Below are 18,743 nucleotides of genomic sequence, written 5' to 3' on the forward strand. Positions count from 1 at the left end.
GTATTTAATATAATTTCATTATTTTCCATACAGAGTATAGACAAATCAGAGTTAACACTGTTACATATTTTTGGAGGATTAGAGGACCTTTGAACAATATATTTGCAAATATTCTTTAAAACTCTTTTTTCTTTTCAACTTTATTGAGGTATAATTGACAAATAAAACTGTAAGTGATTATTTGATAACCATATACATTGTGAAAGGATTCCCGTATCAAGTTAATTAACACATCTCAGTTAGTTTCTTTTTTTTTTTTTTCCTAAAGATTTTTTTTTTTACTCATTTGACAGAGAGAAAGAGATCACAAGTAGGTAGAGAGGCAGGCGGGGAGGCAGGTGGGGCAGGTGGGGAAGCAGGCTCCCTGCTGAGCAGAGAGCTCTATGTGGGGCTCGATCTCAGGACCCTGAGATCATGACCTGAGCTGAAGGCTCAGGCTTAACCCACTGAGCCACCCAGGCGCCCCTCAGTTAGTTTCTTTTTAATGAAAAAAGTAGAATGTGATGATAGACATTGATGATCGACATTTTATTTTTGGTAAATACCATGAAATAGGATGAAATGCTTGGAAAGCTTTCCTAATTGTTTGCTTGGTAGAGTCTCATTAAGTTAATTTGAGGCCCTTCTCAGATTGGCTCCAACCTACCCTTGCAAACTTAGTTCCTGTTATTCTTCTGCCTTGTTCCCAACCAAACTGAGTTATTCACTTCATTTACATGCTTTATACTTGTTCAGCTCTTCTTCTAAGCATTACCATCTTATAGGATGCCCTCCCCTCCTCCTTCATTTACGTGCCCAAATTCATTGTGACTTCTAATTTCAGCTCAAATCCTTGCACTGAAATCATCTTAAACACACATCATATCAACCTTCCCTTCATTTAAATTTGTTATTACAATATGCAGTTCTCAATTAATATTGTGAAATGTCTAGTGATACCTGTATGATTGTCCTGTTAGGGGATTTATTTTTATATTTATTATTATTTGACATGTTTTTCTTACTAACTATATTGTTTATTTCTTAAAGTCAAGAGCTTGTCTTTAACTTTGTTATTAGAGTGTGATCACATAAATACTTAATGGCAATTTGATGGTGGGTTCATTTCAGGTGTATTTGGAAGTCCAAATTCAGCACCAGCTGCCTGCAGCCAATCAGTGGAAAATTTTCCTGTGGAAAATGGAGATGCATTTTCAACTAAACAAAACAATGAACCACTATCAGGGATTTATGGAAGAGCAGTCCAGCAAAATCTTCCATCATATGTTGATGTTGAGAATGAAAAGGATGTAAGATTATTTGCTGATTATTAGGATAAACTCAAGCCTATATTATATCATTGTGCTGTGTTCATCAGATTTGGGGTGATGAAGGTGTTTTGATTAAAATTTTTAAAATCTCAGGATAATTGAAATTTCTGGTCCTTAACATTTAAATAATGGATTATTTTTCTTTCCAGCAAAAATATTCTCATTCTGGTATAAAGTATCTAGTATACTTTAAACTATACATGTACTTTATGTGTGTGTGTGTGTGTGTGTGTGTGTGTGTGTGTGTGTGTCTGTATTTACATACTCAACAATTTTGAGTATGAGATTATGACCTCAGCTGAAGGCAGAGGCTTAACCCACTGAGCCACCCAGGCGCCCCTCTAGTCAATTTTAGAATTCCTAAAATAAGGACTAAAAATATATATAATTTACTTTTTTATATGTAGACACTTAATGTCTCAATGTAGTTGTCAGAGATGAAGATAGCTATGTTAAATAACGAACTCCCTGAATACTTACAGATATTTCAACTTTTTCATTCAGATTAAAATTTCTATTTCAAAATCTACTTATGACAAGATGAGACAAAAGAGAAAAGAGGAAAAAGAACTTTTTGACATTAAAGATTGTGAAAAGAAGGAGCAGAATTCCTGGGAGCGAATGAAAACTACAGGAACTGAGAAAAAGACATCTGAAAGTAAGTGGAATTTAACTTTTGGTGTGTTTTTTAGCTGATACTATTCTAAAGCTAGTGTACCTGTGGTTTAGTGGAAGGCTAATAATGGAATATGTTGAACCATAACATTGAAATTTTCAAGACCCAGTAGCTTCTAACTATTATAATAAATATTAATTATTTCTCATAAAGAAGTTGAGTGACTGTTTTTCTCCCTTCTAGACTTACATATTTTTGGAGATGAGGTGGGAATATCAAAAAATGAGAGTTCCCCTTTAGAAAATATTGCCTTCAGCCCTCCATTGAAAGGAGGGACCTGTTTAAAAAGGTCACCATCTTTAGTGTTTTCAGATTCCGGTAAGTAATTTGTTTAAATATAAAGAATAGTGTCACAAATGCTGGTTAAGCTGAAGAGACCACATATGGTTAAGTGCATTTGTGATGAGAAGAGCACTAAGCTAGTAGGAGTCAGTAGAGAGACCTGGCTTCATAATTATTAGGCCTGCCTTTTAATTAACATTCTGACCTGGAAATATGCCTTAGTTTTCTGTCCCTAAAAATATCCAAATTATCTCAAAGGTCTCTTCTGTGCTATCTGCAAATTCTGCTTCACTAAGGAGTGGTGTCCCATTTTATAGCTGGGGTTAAATGAGATTGTGAAGTTGGTTTATATCAGATCGTGATTTTAAAAAATCATTGTATTTATCACTTATTCAGCCTACCATTCAGTATTTACTAGCTCTTATACCTGGCCAAGAATGGCTTTCATGTTTCCTGTGCTGTTTTTGAAAATATTAAATAGGACTCAGGCAGCTAAGCGGGAGGTGGAACCCTCACTGGGACATTGTGGTCTCAAGATCCTCAGGGTCACAGGAAGACCAGGGGTGCCTGAGTGTGGCAGAGCTCCCATGTATCGGAGCAGGGAAGCCGGCTGCAATCAGTGAGCCCAGGAGTGGTCTCTCACCTTGGGGTTGCCATAAACTGTGATCCGAGGCACAGTCAGATCCTGTTCGAGCAGGGGCCCAAGAAGCGGCTGAACCAGAGGAGAGCCTTCTTCCATTCCCTAGGGGGTGTGGTGTGGGAGTACGCCCAAGAGCCTGTTGGGTTTGGAGACTCCACATAGGGTTGGGCACCTGAGATACAAATGCTTGGTAACAGGCCAGTGAACACAGAGTGTGGCTAGAGAGCTAGGAGATAGGAGTGATTGACTGCTTTTCTCTGAGGGCTCACAGAGGAATGGGGCTCCGGGGTTTTGGCTCTAGGGCCAGAGATTGGGAGGCCAGCATGTTCATTCTCATCCTTGAAAGCTGTGCAAAAAGCCTTCAGGGAACAAAAGCCACATAGAGCAAACCTGAGCCAGATTATTTAGCCTCGCCCTAGGCAAGGGCAGAGCAATTCTAGGTGGGGCAAAGACATTTGAGAATCAAGGCAACTGGCCCGTCACTGAGAAGATGTCACTGAGAAGATGCACAAGTCTGTGGAGTTTGGTACGTGCAGAGGGGGAGACGGATTGACCTGGAGGATCTTTTGAGGGGAGTGGATTGTGACATTGCGGCTTTCAGCTGGAGATTCCCGCACAGCCATGTTTGGTCTGTCCCTCTAAAGAGAAGTGGAAAGACACCAGGGAATTAAAGCCGCTCAGCCAACCAGCTCACATTAAGCCCATCTCTCTTACAAGGTGTGGGGCAACTCCACCCAGGCAAAGACGCCTGAGAAGCTGAGCAGCAGGCCCCTCCCCCAGAAGACAGACTGTAAGAACAGGTGAATAAGCTTAAGCTTATTTCCCACAGAACTGTAAAACTCAGAACCAGGGGAAAATAATATTGGAAGCTCCTGGTGTTTCCTCACAACTGGCTTATACTTCAAGCTAAAATTTTATATTTCTCTTTTAGTTTCTGTTCTCATTCTTTTTTTTTTTAAACCTTGCTCCCATTTCAAATAGATTCGTATTTCCCAGCCTATGTTCTTAAGTCACTTCTTAACTTTTATTTTCTTTTTCACATATATGTTTTATATATTTACACCCCATTATAGTCCATTTTTCACTCTATTCAATTTTATCTTGCTATATATGTAAGTTCTGATTTCTTTGCAATTTTGGGATATGGTTTCTTCTAACACAGAGACCAAAAATCAAGCAGGAACAAGCAGATAACTGTGTCCACCCTGAGAGATTAAAATCTCTGTCCTTTCCCCCTTTTTTCTTTTCTTTTCTCTCTCTCTCTCTCTTTTTTTTTTTTATTTTTTTTTTATTTTTTATTGTTTTGGATCATCTTGGCTTTGATGGTATATCTGTGGTAGCTCTCAACCACTTTGGATTTTTTCTTATGTGTATTTTCTTTGGGTTGTGGTTGATATTTTGGACTCGGTACATTCACTCAACCATATCCCTCAACAGAATGACTAGGAGGAGGAACTCTGCAACAAAGAAAAGAACCAGAGACAATGCCCTCTGCCACAGATGTAAATGGATATTGATATAAGCAAGATGTTAGAGATACACTTCAGGTTAGCAATTATGAAGTCAATAGCAAGGCTTGAGAAAAGCACTAGCAACAATATAGAATCTCTAAGGGCAGAAATGAGATCTAATTGGGTTGAACTTCAAAATGGCTGTGAATGAAATGCAGTCTAAACTGGATACACTAACAGCCAGGGTAAATGAGGCAGAAGAATGGATTAGTGATCTAGAAGATAAGCTGATAGAAAGGAAGGAAGCTGAGGAGGATAGGGACAGGCATTTAGAAGCCCATGAGAACAGACTTAGTGACACCACAAAAAGTTCCAGTGTCAGAATTATTGGGATTCCTAACTGGGTGGAGAGAGAGAGGACTAGAAAGTATATTTGAGCAAATTACAGCTGAGAACTTCCCTAATCTGGGGAAGGAAACAAACATTCATGTCTAAGAGGCAGAGAGAACCCCTCCCAACAACAACACCAACACCCTGGCATATAATAGTGAAACTTGCATATCTTAGAGCCAAGGAAGCTATCCTGAGAGCAGCTAGGGGAAACAGGGACTTTACAGGCCATGTGATGGCATTTAATGCTTATCTTTCAATAGTTACCTTCAACTTGAATGGCCTCAATGCTCCCATGAAATGGCACAGGGTTTCAGATTGGATAAAAAGACAGGACCCATCCATATACTGTTTATAAGAGACTCATTTTGAACCTAAAGACATCTCCAGATTGGAAATGAGGGGATGGAGAACCATTCGTCATGCCAACAGACCTCAAAAGAAAGCTGGGGTAGCAATTCTCATACCAGACAATTTAGATTTTAAGCCAAAGACTAATAAGAGATGTAGAGAGATGCTATATCATACTTAAAGGGTCTATCCAACAAGAAAATCTAACAATTTTAAATATCTCTGCCCCCCCCGAACATGGGAGCAGCCAACTACATAGACTATCTATTAACCAAAATAAAGAATCATATTAATAATAATAAATTAATAGTAGGAGACCTTAACACTCCCCTCTCAGCAGTGGACAGATCACGTAAGCTGCTCAACAAAGAAATAAGAACTTTGAATGACACTTTGGACTAGGTGGTCTTTGTAGATACATATAGAACATTCTACCCTAAAACAATAAAATATTCATTCTTCTTGAGTGCACACAGAACATTCACCCAAATAGACCACATACTGCGTCACAAATCAGGTCTCAGACGATATCAAAAGACTGAGATTATTCCCTGCATGTTATCAGACCACAGTGCTTTGAAACTGGAACTCAATCACAAGAAAAAATTTGGAAGGAATTCAAACATTTGGAGGTTAAAGAACATCCTGCTAAAGAATGATTGGGTCAACCAGGAAATTAAAGAAGAATTTTAAAAATTCATGGAAACAGATGAAAATGAAAACACATTGGACCAAAACCTTTGGGATACTGCAAAGGTGGTCCTAAGGGGGAAATACATAGCCATCCAAGCTTCTCTCGAGAAAGCAGAAAAATCCAAATGCTCACGCTAACCTTATACCTAAAGGAGCTGGAGAAAGAACAGCAAATCAAACAAACCAAGCAAGAGAAGACAAATAGTAAAGATTAGAGCAGAAGTCAATGAAATAGAAACTGAAAGAGCCATAGAACAGATCAATAAAACTAGAAGCTGGTTCTTAGAAAGAATTAATTGATAAACCTCTGGCCAGATTTATCCAAAAGAAAAGGTAAAGGATCCAAATCAATAAAATCATGAATGAAAGGGAAGAGATCACAACTAATACCGAGGAAATAGAAACAATTATTAGAAATTATTAATAGCAACTATATGCCAACAAAGTAAGCAAACTGGAAGAAATGGTGCCTTCCTGGAAACTTATAAACTACCAAGACTGAAACAGGAAGAAAGAGACAATCAGACTAGACCAATAACCAGTAACAAGATTGAAACAGTAATCAAAAACCTCCCCAAAAAACAAGAGTTCAGAACCAGATGGCTTCCCAGGGAAATTCTGTATAAAAAAGAAATCATACATTGGCAAATCAATCAACGTGATAGATTACATTAACAAAAGAGACAAGAAAAATGTGATCCAGGCGCCTGGGTGGCTCAGTGGGTTAAAGCCTCTGCCTTCTGCTCAGGTCATGAGCCAGGGTCCTGGGATCGAACCTCGTATCAGGCTCTCTGCTCAGCAGGAGATCTGCTTCCTCCTCTCTCTCTCCTCTCTCTCTCTCTCTCTCTTTCTGCCTGCCTCTCTGCCTACTTGTGATCTCTGTCAAATAAATAAAATCTTAAAAAAAAAAAAGAAAGAAACATGATCCTCTCAATTGATGCAGAAAAAGCACTTGACAAAATACAGCATCCTTTCCTGATTAAAACTCTTCAAAATCAGGGACAGAAGGAACATTCCTCAATATCATAAAAGCCATCTATAAATAGTACACAGCAAGTATCATTCTCAAGGGAAAAAACTGAGAGCTTTTACTTTAAGGTCAGGAACATGACAGGAATGCCCACTCTCACCACTTTTGTTCAGCATAGTACTAGAAGTCCTAGCCTCAGCAATCAGACAACAAAAAGAAATAAAAGGCATTCAGATTGGCAAAGAGGAAGTTAAACTCTTCTCTTTGCAGATGAAATATACTTTATGTGGAAAACCAAAAAGACTCCACCCCAAAATTTCTAGAACTCACACAGAAATAAGTTGTATTTCTATATACTAACAATGTGACTGAAAAAAAGAGAAATTAAGGAATCTATTCCATTTACAATAGCACCAAAAATCATAAGATACCTAGGAGTAAACTTAACCAAAGACACAAAGAATCTGTACTCCAGAAACTATAGAAGATCATGAAAAGAAATTGAGGAATACACAAAGAGATGGAAAAACATTCCATGCTCATGGATATGGAAGAATAAACATTGTGAAAATGTCTTGCTTCCCAGAACAATCTACACTTCCAATGAAATACCTTTCAAAATACTATTGACATTTTTCACAGAGCTGGGACAAACAATCCTAAAATTTGTATGGAACCAGGAAAGACCCCAAATTCCCAGGGGATTGTTGAAAAAGAAACCAAAGCTTGGGGCATCACAATGCCTGACTTCAAGCTCTATTACAAAGCTGTGATCATCAAGATAGTATGGTATTGGCAGAGAAACAGACACATAGATCAGTGGAACAGAATAGAGAGTCCAGAAATGGACCCTCAACTCTATGGTCAACTAATCTTCAACAAAGCAGGAAAGAATATCCAATGGAACCAAGATGGTCTCTTCAATAAATGGTGTTGGGCAAATTGGACAGCCACATGCAGAAAAATGAAACTGGACCATTCTCTTACACCATACCCAAAAATAAACCCAAAATGGATGAAAGACCTCAATGTGAGACAGGAATCCATCAAAATCGTAGAGAACATAAGCAGTAACCTCTTCAACATGGGCCATAGCAACCTCTTTCAAGACATGTCTCTAAAGGCAAGGGAAACAAAAGCAAAAATGAACTTTGGGGGCTTCATCAAGATCAAAAGCTTTTGCACAGCAAAAGGAACAGTCAATGAAACCAAGAGGCAACCCATCGAATGGGAGAAGATATTTGCAAATGACACTACAGACAAAGGGCTATTATCCAAGATCTATAAAGAACTCCTCAAACTCAATACTAAAAAAACAGATAATCACATCAAAAAATGGGCAGAAGACATAAACAGACACTTCTTCAAAGAAGTCATACAATGGCTACCAGACACATGTAAAAATGTTCAGCATCACTAGCTGTCAAGGAAATACAAATCAAAACCACAATGAGATACCACCTTACACCCCTTAGAATGGCAAAAATTAACAAGATAGGAAGCACAAGTGTTGGTGAAAATGTGGAGAAAAGGGAACCTTCTTACACTGTTAGTGGGAATGCAGGCTGGTACAGCCACTGTGGAAAAACAGTATGGAGGTTCATCAAGACACTAAAAGTAGAGCTACCCTATGACCCAGAAATTGCACTGTTGGGTATTTACCCTGAAGTTATAGATGCATTGAAAAGAAGGGGCACATGCACCCTAGTGTTCAGAGCAGCAATGTTCATGATAGCCATGTAGAAGGAGCCAAGATGCCCTTCAGTAGATGAATGGATAAGGAAGATGTGGTTCATATATACAATGGAATATTCCTCAGCCATCAGAAAGGATGAATACCATCATTTGCATTGACAAGGATGGAACTGGAGGGGAATCATGTTATGTGAAATAAGTCAAGCAGAGAAAGACAATTAACATATGGTTTCACTCATACATGGAACATAAGGACTAGCATGGAAGACCACAGGGCAAGGGAGGGAAAACTGAATGGGAAGAAATTGGAAAGGGAGACAAAGCATGAGAGACTCTGGACTCTAGGAGCCAAATTATAGGGTTACAGAAGGTGGGGAGGGGATGAGGTAATGAAGTGATGGATATTAAGGAGGGAACGTGTGGTGATGAGCACTGGGTGTTATATGCAACTGATGAATCTTTGAACACTACATCAAAAACTAGTGATGTACTATATACTGGCTAATTGAACATAAAAAATAAGTTTAAAAAATAAAAGAAAATAAGGAACAAACTGCTTGATATTTGAAAAACATATTACATATCTTGGAACCTTCAGTATTCCAAGTGAAGCCTACCAAATATGGAAAAAAGTAAAATTTTAAAAAATTATTTATTTTTTTAATTTTTTTTAAAGATTTTATTTATTTATTTGACAGAGATCACAAGTAGGCAGAGAGGCAGGCAGAGAGAGAGGGGGAAGCAGGCTCCCCGCTGAGCAGGGAGCCCGATACGGGGCTCAATCCCAGGACCCTGGGATCAACAACCTGAGCCAAAGGCAGAGGCTTTAACCCACTGAGCCACCCAGGTACCCCTAAAAAGAAAATTTTTTTTAAAGTTATAAAAAATATGAATGCATGGAAGAAAATAAAAGTTCACAAAAGTCATCCTCGCTTATTTTTAAAAAGTTAAAAATAAATAAAAATATTAAATAGGTCTTAGTTACAGTAGAAAATTGGTAAAATCATAGATTGAAATAAAAAATCTTATATACTATCATAAATATTAAGAAATATTGCTTATTGGGAACCTGGCAGGCTCAGTTGGTTAGGCCTCAGTTGGTTTGGCTCAGGTCTCCCTGATCCCAGGATCCTGGGATAGAGTCCCACATTGGGCTCTCTGCTCGGCAGGGAGTCTGCATCTCCCTCTGGCTGCTGCTACCCCTGCTTCTGTGTTCTCTCTCTCTGTTGAATAAATAAATAAAATCTTAAAAAAAAATCCAAATTATTGCTTACTGCTTTTGTTTATTTTTGTTTAATGTTAGTAAGGAATAAACTGAAATATTATAAACATTTTAAAATTTATGTTGGGTGTGAAGTCTAGGTATCCAAAAAAAAACCCAAAAAGTACAGAAAAAATAAATATATAAATGTGATCTTGGACACCATCCATAACATCTCTCAAAGATACATATAAGAGATAGTTGAATTAAATGACTGTCTGAGGGGCGCCTGGGTGGCTCAGTGGGTTAAAGCCTCTGCCTTTCACTCAGGTCATGATCCCAGGGTCCTGGGATCGAGCCCCGCATCGGGCTCTCTGCTTGGCAGGGAGCCTGCTTCCTCCTCTCTTTCTCTCTGCCTGCCTCTCTCCCTACTTGTGATCTCTGTCTGTTAAATAAATAAATAAAATCTTATAAATAAATAAATAAATAAATAAATGTCTGATTGTTCCTAGTTTGTATTTCTTTTATAATGCAAGAAATTTAGAAAACTTTTTTTTTAAGAAAACTTTTTAAAATGTTGTCTTCTCATCACTAATAATTGTTGAGTGTGACTGATAATGGATGTTGACCTGTAAATTTACTGGTTAAACATGTCCCTAAGAACCAGTTAAATATAGGCATTTGTGAAGTTTAAGCCTATTTGCTAACATTCTCAAATAATTTCACTATTTATTAATGTCATAAAATCTAAGGGGTAAAAACCCACAAAACTTCTTACCTAAGCTGTAAAAATACTGTCTGTTATTGTTACAGCAGGTAAAGAAGTATAGATAATAGTAAATAGGACAAGTTGATAAATATGTTTATGATAGTCATTTTCTAGTGTTTAATATTACCTTTTTAAAAATATCCTGTGGGTGCCTGGGTGGCTTTCAGTTAAGGGTCTGCCTTCAGCTCAGGTCATGATCTCGGAGCCTTAGAATTGAGCCCCATCTCAGGCTCTCTCCTCAGCGGGGAGTCTGCCTCACCCTTTTACTCTCTCTCCCCTACCCCCAAGTAAATAAATAAATAATCTTAAAAAAAAAAAAAAAAACCTCTTAAGGTGAAAATATAACTAATGCATCCTTACCATTTAAAAAAGCCAGTGCAGGGTCACTTGGGTGGCTTAGTTGATTAAGTGTCCTACTCTTTATTTTGGCTCAGGTCCTGACCTCAGGGTCATGTGATTGAGCCCTGCATTGGGCTCTGTGCTGAATTTGAGATTCTTTCCCTTTCCTTCTCCCTGCCACCAACCCACCCCCGCAGCTTGTCCACATGCCCACTGTCTCTCAAATAAATACATAAATAAAATCTTTTTAAGAAATACGAATACACATTTTTTTTTATCTTTTTGATCTTTTCCTTTCTAATACCTCCACTGCAGGTATCTTGTATTATTCATTGCCCCCAGGGCATTACCCTGAGTACTCTATGATGATTTGTTTCCCAACATCGGGGCAATGCCTTACATCTGGAAAATGGTTGGTAAATGATTATGGAAAATTTACTGTTCTTATTACCACACATGGTCTTAGGATTTGTAATAGACCATTAATTCTACGTGGGTAGCAGAAAATTTGTATTTTTGGAATTCAACTAGAATTCTTTACACAGGGACTCCTGGGTGGCTCAGTAGGTTAAGTATTTCATGTGGTTTCAGCTCAGGTCATGATCTCTGGGTCCTGAGATCCAGCCCCCAGGCTTCCTCCACTCTCAACACTGAGTTTGCTTGTGTCTCTCCCTCGACTCCTCCCCCAGCATGTGCTCTTGTGCGTGCATTCTCTCCATCTAGAAGAAGTAAAATCTTTTTTTTTAATAAGAATTATTTACTATGAAGCTTCATTTTCAGTTGTCATTTGCATAGTAAAACAGGCATATATCCACATGTTTTTATAAAATGGGATCATAATAATTCTTACTGATTTTTAGTTTCTTAGAGCTCGACTTTATTATATGACTCATGACTGAAAAACCACTTACATATTTATATTTGATATAATTAAGTAATTTTTATATAAAAAAATAAAGTTTTAAATAGCTTTGGTATCCAGGTGTTCGAAATTTTATTAAAGTCTAAACTGATAATACTAGTTTCCATAAGAAATATTCATAGAATCTGTAGTCAGAATATCATTTGTATCAGAGTTCTCTAATGCTTTATTTAATGTTCTTTATATTTTAGGTGAAGCATCTCCCGGAGGCATTCCACAGTATAAAGAAAGGATGTCATCTGTCACCCATAGTCCTGAAATAATGGATACATCGGAACTACGGCCATTTTCCAAACCAGAAATAGCACTGACAGAAGCTCTTAGGCTTTTAGCTGACGAGGATTGGTAAGTTCACCATCCTTATTTCAAAACTAAGCTGAGGGGGCACCTGGGTGGCTCAGTGGGTTGAGCCACTGCCTTCGGCTGGGGTCGTGATCTCAGGGTCCTAGGATTGAGCCCCACATTGGGCTCTCTGCTCAGCGGGCTCCCCCTGCCTCTCTGTCTACTTGTGATCTCTCTCTCTGTCAAATAAATAAATAAAATCTTTAATAAATAAATAAAATAAAAACTAAGCTGAGTTCCAGAAGTTTCCTGAAAATTTTTTATTAAAAACTTTGAAATAGGGGTGCCTGGGTGGCTCAGTGGGCTACAGCCTCTGCCTTCGGCTCAGGTCATAATTCCAGGGTCCTGGGATCGAGCCATGCATCGGGCTCTTCACTCAACCTGGAGCCTGCTTCCCTTCCTCTCTCTCTGCCTGCTTCTCTGCCTACTTGTGATCTCTGTCTGTCAAATAAATAAATAAAATCTTAAAAAAAAAACAAACCTTTGAAACATTGCCTATTAAAATAGTCATAGAGATTATTATTATAGTTCTTAATCTGAGTTTTTTTTCAGCTTATTAATATAACTGAACTCTGGTCCTAAAAGCACTGTTTACTACCAGTTATAACTTATATGTAAAGACAGAGTTTAGCTTTATTATGGATTACATAAACATTTTGGTACTAAAATACAAATCTCACCTTTTCTCCAAGTGTTTCTCTGTGAAATCCAACCTATAACAATCCTGAAAATACTTATCTGTTACTAGTATAGCTGCAGCAGCCACGTAGCCCAGCCCACTTGGAGCATATACCGGCTGGACTTGTCCCATTTCCTTCCATACTTCTTCAGTATCTCTCTCCATTCCCATCCTCCATATCCTGTTTTACTTCTACTAGACCATATTCATCAATATTAAAATGTGCTGTAATATCCCCTGTTTTTTAAAAAACCTCCATAAACTGCACATCTTCATATTTCTTTTATTCCCCTTTTTTTAGCCAGGTCCTCGAAAGGGCTGACTCATTGTCTACTTTTTATACCTCATATTCTCTTCTCAGCCTTTAATTGGCTCTCAACCCTCCCTACCATGACAACCACATCACTAAAACTATGAAAGTTTTCATCTTGCTGAATCTACATTGGTTATTTTTAGTGGTCACGTTAGCCTTTTAGCAACATTTGACACAGTTGACACTCCCTTCTTTCTGATTTTACCATTGAAAAATCAAGAGTTTCTTGGTTGTTTTCTTTTTTAGTATGTTCTTACTCTTTTTCTTTATTTGACTACAAAATGCTCCATGCTTGAGGCATTCTCTGCCTACATTTATTCCATAGATCCAGGCTGGCAATCATTTTCTGTAAAGAGCCAGGTAGTAAATATTTTAGGCTTTGCAGGCCAAATGTTTTTATCACAATTCCTCCACTTTGCTGTTGTCGTGTAAAAGCAGCCTTAGTATGAAAACAAACATGTATAGCTATATTCCAATAAACTTTACTTATAAAAAATTCTGATGGGTCCAGATTTGGTCTGTGAATCATAGTTTGCCAACCCCTTTTCTTTTTTTTTTTTTTTTAAAGATTTTATTTATTTATGTGACAGAGATTACAAGTAGGCAGAGAGGCAGGCAGAGAGAGAAGGGAAAGCAGGCTCCCCGCAGAGCAAAGAGCCGGATGCGGGGCTCGATCCCAGGACCCCGGGATCATGACCTGAGCCGAAGGCAGAGGCTTTAACCCACTGAGCCACCCAGGTGCCCCTGCCAACCCCTTTTCTAAATGATTACGTTCAGCTGAATGTATGTCTCAATTCCGGGTATCTTCTTGACCTCTAAACTTAAAATCCATCTGCCTGTTTGACATTTTCACTTCGATGCTTACTGACATTTTAAATTTAATATATCCAAAACAGAACTCTTGATTTCCTACTTCCTGGCAAGGTGGGTTAACAGACATAAGATTTGCCTATACATCTGAAAGAACTAAAGAAATCATACAAAATATATGAAACAGTGGTTTTCAAAATATTCCTCACTAGGCAGTGTAAATTAGTGATACTTGAGAGACAGGAAACAAATAAGGTAAACTCTGTAATTGCCCTGGCTTAACTTCCTGCACAGTTTCCAGGTTATAGCTCAAAGAAGAGAATACTATGTAAATATCAGCAGAGATGGAAATGGAGCTGGGTGTTTGGGGATGCCAAGGTAACTAGAGTTTGCAAGGCAGAGTGTCAGAGAGGATGGAGGTTCACAAAGAACTCTGGAGACCTTCAGAGAATTCTTCTCAAATGTTTAGCTGAATACTAGTCAGGCCATAAATGTAAATAAATTACCTGAATCCAGAGCTAGAATGAAGTTACAGGAAACAATCCCTGAATACTTTTGTTCCCACAGTGGAAAACCTCATAATTCACATGCCATCAAGTATAAAACTCAGAAGAGTTTTTGCTTCTTAGTGTGGAAAAATAAATCTTAAGCTAAAGACTGGTTTGGCCCAGCCCAACAAAGCATAAATCAAATAAAGCATACTTATCAAATAACCTAATTCTATCCCAGAGCAAAAGTCAAAAATAATTTTGGAATACAGAAATATCTCAGGTAAGATGAATAATGACTGACATCCAATAAAAAATTTCCAGGCATGCAAAGCAGCAGGGAAATACAACCCGTAATGAGAAGCAAAAAAGGTAACTATTGAAACTAATCCAAAAATGATACAGATGATAGAATTAGGAGACAAGGACATTATAGCTATAGTTATAATTCTATTCCATGTGTTGAAGAAACTAGAAAAAAGACATGAACAGAGAATCAGCTGTAGGAGGACCTGCAAACCTTTTGCTATATAATAAAACAAGATTGAGGGAAATAATATCCCCTTACATTCACACTAAAGGGGAGGGTATTATCAGGTGGTATATACCACGGTACAAGAATCATGGGTGCCATCTTTGAATTTTGTATTTCACATGAGGAATAAAAAGGGCCATTCTATAATGATAATGATAAAAAGGTTAATTCATCAGGTGATCCTGATTTTATCATATAACAGAGCTTCAGAATACATTAAGCAGAAACTGATAGAACTACAAGAAGAAATAAATAAATCCACATTTATAGTTGGAACTTCAACAACCATCTCTCATTAATTAATAGAACTAGAAGAAAGAAAAGCAATGAGGATATAGAAGGCTTGAATGACATGATTGACCTAATTGGCATTTATAGAATACTCCACCTAAAATAACAGAATTTACATTATTTTCGAGTCCATAAGGAACATTTACCAAGAAAAATATTTTGGAACATAGAATAAGTAATTTAAAAGGATTCGGATTGTACAAAGTTTGTTCTCTGACTATAGTGGAATTAAATTAGAAGTTAGGAACCGATACCTGGAAAATCTCTAAATGTCTTGAAACTAGCACTCTTAGAAGCAATCCATGGATCTAAGAAAGTAAATCAGAACATGGGATTCCTCCCCATAAAACCCTCCAGTGGCCCCTTAGAAAACTAGGGGGGAAAAATTAACGTTTTTATAGCTTACAAAGTCCTTCATTTTCTGTCCCTTGCCTCTTTCTGTACCCTCATCCCCTACCGGGGGTATGCTGTGCCTTATTTATCCACTCTAGCCATCTGGCTATTTCCTGAACACCGAAGCTCATTTATGTTTCAAGATCTTTGTACTTAACTCTTTAAACATTCTTCCAGCGACTTCTTTCTCACTTCGTGCAGGTATCTGTCAAATGTCATCTCCTCAGAAAAGCCCTCTTTCAGGATTTTAACTAAAATAGTGTTCTTTTCCTCATCTTCTTATACTGCTTTATTTTTAATATTGCTACCTGACCTTATATTTTAACACTGCTTTTAGCAATTTGATTTTGATGTTCCATGTTGTACTTTTTTTGTTTTAGATCTGAGGATTGTTTGGATCAAATTTGGAAAAAATTTTAGCCACTTTTTCTTAATTTCTTTTCCTGCCTCCCCTCTTTTTTGACTGTACTATTTGTTATTTGTATGTGTAGAATTGGATTGTTTCTGCATTTAAATTAATTGTAAACTGTTTTATGTTTATTCAGAAAATGAGAATTTTGAACCAGACAGCTATTTAATTAGGTTTCCTTTTGTTGTCTTGGATTCTTAGGTTTTTTCTTGTCTCTGAGTTTTCCATAATTCATTCAGGGAATTTATATGCTTTAAAAAATGACTGCCATCAGTATTACCTAAGGAAATGTTACAATATTACTAAGGAAACTCATTTTGGCTTACTTTTTAAAACCTATAAGATGAAAATCATCAATTTAGAAATGTTATATCTAAATCTCACTTGAATCCCACTCTCTTGTTAGTATCCACCTACCCTTCATCTGGCTCATTAGGTCGGCTAATGAAAGAAAAATACAAATTATAGAACCATCTGTTGGTGGTTTTCTATTATTGGATTATATATTTTCCAATAAGGTAGTTTCTTTTCTCCTTCCATTTTTGTTTTATTGCTTCCCTTACCTTTGTTTGCCATTCCTTTCCCTCTGTTTTCTATAAAGAAATTCTTATCACTAGGGAGGAAATATTCCTTTTTATTTACAAAACATGAACTTAGTATGACTGTCAGTGGTGATTTTAGCTCTTAAGAGATCTTTTGCATCATGAAAGAGAACATTGGAGCAAATAAAACTTTACATATTTTTTTATTTGAAATTCCTAAATGAATGGAAAAATAAGCAAGATCTCCTCATTGGCAGTATTACGCACACAAAGGAAGACATCTGAGATCCTGTTCCAGTTGAGACCCATTTAATAAGTGATTTGTCTTTTCTTTCTTTTTCCCATAGGGAGAAGAAGATTGAAGGGCTGAATTTTATTAGGTGCTTAGCTGCGTTTCATTCTGAAATATTGAACACAAAGCTGCATGAAACAAATTTTGCAGTAGTTCAAGAGGTAAACTTATTTTCCAGCTGAGTTAAGGATTGTTTGGATAACAAAGAATAAATATGCCACATTTATTTATTTAAAAAATACCTTTGTACTAGGGGCGTCTGGGTGGCTCAGTTAGTTGAGGGTCCAGCTCCTGATTTCGGCTCGGGTCACGATCTCAGGGTTGTGAGACTGAGGCCCACATGGGGCTCCATACTGAGGGATGAGCTTGATTAAGATTCTCTTTCTATCTTTCCTTCTGCCCCTGCCCCTCCCCACCTCTTTGTACTCTCTCTCTCTCTCTCTCTCTCTCTCTCTCTCTCTCTCGGAAAAAAAAAAAAAAAAAAGAAAGAAAGAATAGTCTATACTAAGTGATTAAAGTAGGCTTATATGTAGTTATAAGTAGATCCTGTTTGGGGCTTCTAGCTGGCTCAGTCACGAGAGCATCCAGCTCTTGATCTCAGGGTCATGAGTTCAAGCCCCAGGTCGAGGATAGATTTTACTAAAAAAAAAAAAAAAAAAAAAAAAGTAGCTCATACCCTTACTTTTCAACTTTAAAAAATTTTTCATTAATGTTAATTTTTAGGACGTAAGATAATATGTTTTAAAGCATGTTACTTTAATAGTAAGTTTGGTTTCAAAGTCATTATTACTGATTTTCTTTCAGAATATCAGCAAAATGTACATTTTGGAAATTTTTTTTAGGTGAAAAATTTACGGTCTGGAGTTTCTCGTGCTGCTGTGGTCTGTTTAAGTGATCTTTTCACTTACCTGAAAAAGAACATGGATCAAGAACTAGATACTACAGTAAAAGTTTTGTTGCACAAAGCTGGAGAATCAAATACATTTATAAGAGAAGATGTTGACAAAGCATTGAGAGCTATGGTCAGTAATGTAACTCCTGCACGTGCAATTGTTTCTCTTATCAATGGAGGACAAAGGTAATATTCAAAATAATCTTGATATGTCCTTAAACTAAAAATGCAGGGGCACCTGGCTGGCTTAGTGGTTAAACGTCTACCTTCGGGCTGCCTCAGGCCCTGCATCGAGCTTCCTGCTCAGTGGGAAGCCTGCTTCTCCCTCTCCTACTCCCCCTGCTTGTATTCCCTTTCTCACTGTCTTTCTCTGCCAAAGGAATAAATAAAATCTTAAAAAAAAAAAAAACTAAAAATGCAATTGTTTGCAGTCTGGGATATAAGAAAAACACAAGCAAACTTCAGTATTATTTCAGTCAAAAAACAAATAACTCCTATGTGATAAACATCATATTAGGTACAGAGCATATAAGGAATAATAATACTGTTATTCTAATAATTTTACTTCTATTCATAGATCTGGAACTAAATAAATGTCAGTGATTATGAGTTTTGTTTTGCTTTTAACTTTTTGAGAATGGATAACTAATGTAATTTGTCATTTTAGCTTTCAGGGATGATGGTTGAGGGTTAAGAGTAGTTTAATCATTTAAGGGTATATCTTTGGTAAATAGTTCATACATCAACTTCATTTCAATTGATCATGTTTTCTTGTAGTCATTTACACATTGCAGTAAGAAGATGTACAGCCCAGCATTTAACAGATGTGGTGGAATTTATGGAACCAGAGCGTATTTTATCTGGAACAAAAGATATGGCTGACCGCATATTACCAGCTGCTGCTAAGTTTGCTCAGGACAGTTCACAAGAAACCAGGTGAATAGCTGCTAACGATATTTGCTGAATCTGTTAGGATAAGGGCTTAAAAGTAGGCAGCAAAGGTTAAAAAAGAATAAACATTTTTTCTAAATAGAAAAGTGGGGTCTCCAGGGATTGGTGCTGGGGGTG

General features: G+C 37.3%; 1 protein-coding gene across 7 annotated transcripts in view; it reads left to right on the top strand.

Annotated features, from left to right (window-relative positions):
• The window catches only part of TOGARAM1 (TOG array regulator of axonemal microtubules 1), an 80,156-nt gene that overhangs the window by 41,799 nt on the left and 19,614 nt on the right, over positions 1-18,743 (top strand). For 5 of the 7 annotated variants that reach the window (XM_046009181.1, XM_046009183.1, XM_046009184.1 and 2 more), the window contains 7 exons: positions 1,111-1,289; positions 1,815-1,968; positions 2,170-2,304; positions 11,881-12,034; positions 16,839-16,944; positions 17,626-17,861; positions 18,453-18,611. In XM_046009181.1, coding sequence (XP_045865137.1) covers positions 1,111-1,289; positions 1,815-1,968; positions 2,170-2,304; positions 11,881-12,034; positions 16,839-16,944; positions 17,626-17,861; positions 18,453-18,611 — 1,123 coding nt within the window. The remainder of the gene's footprint in view (positions 1-1,110; positions 1,290-1,814; positions 1,969-2,169; positions 2,305-11,880; positions 12,035-16,838; positions 16,945-17,625; positions 17,862-18,452; positions 18,612-18,743) is intronic. The other 2 variants (XM_046009182.1, XM_046009185.1) reach the window with 1 other exon arrangement.

The sequence above is a fragment of the Meles meles genome, chromosome 6 (genome assembly GCF_922984935.1).
Source record: "Meles meles chromosome 6, mMelMel3.1 paternal haplotype, whole genome shotgun sequence".
Lineage (NCBI taxonomy): Eukaryota > Metazoa > Chordata > Mammalia > Carnivora > Mustelidae > Meles > Meles meles.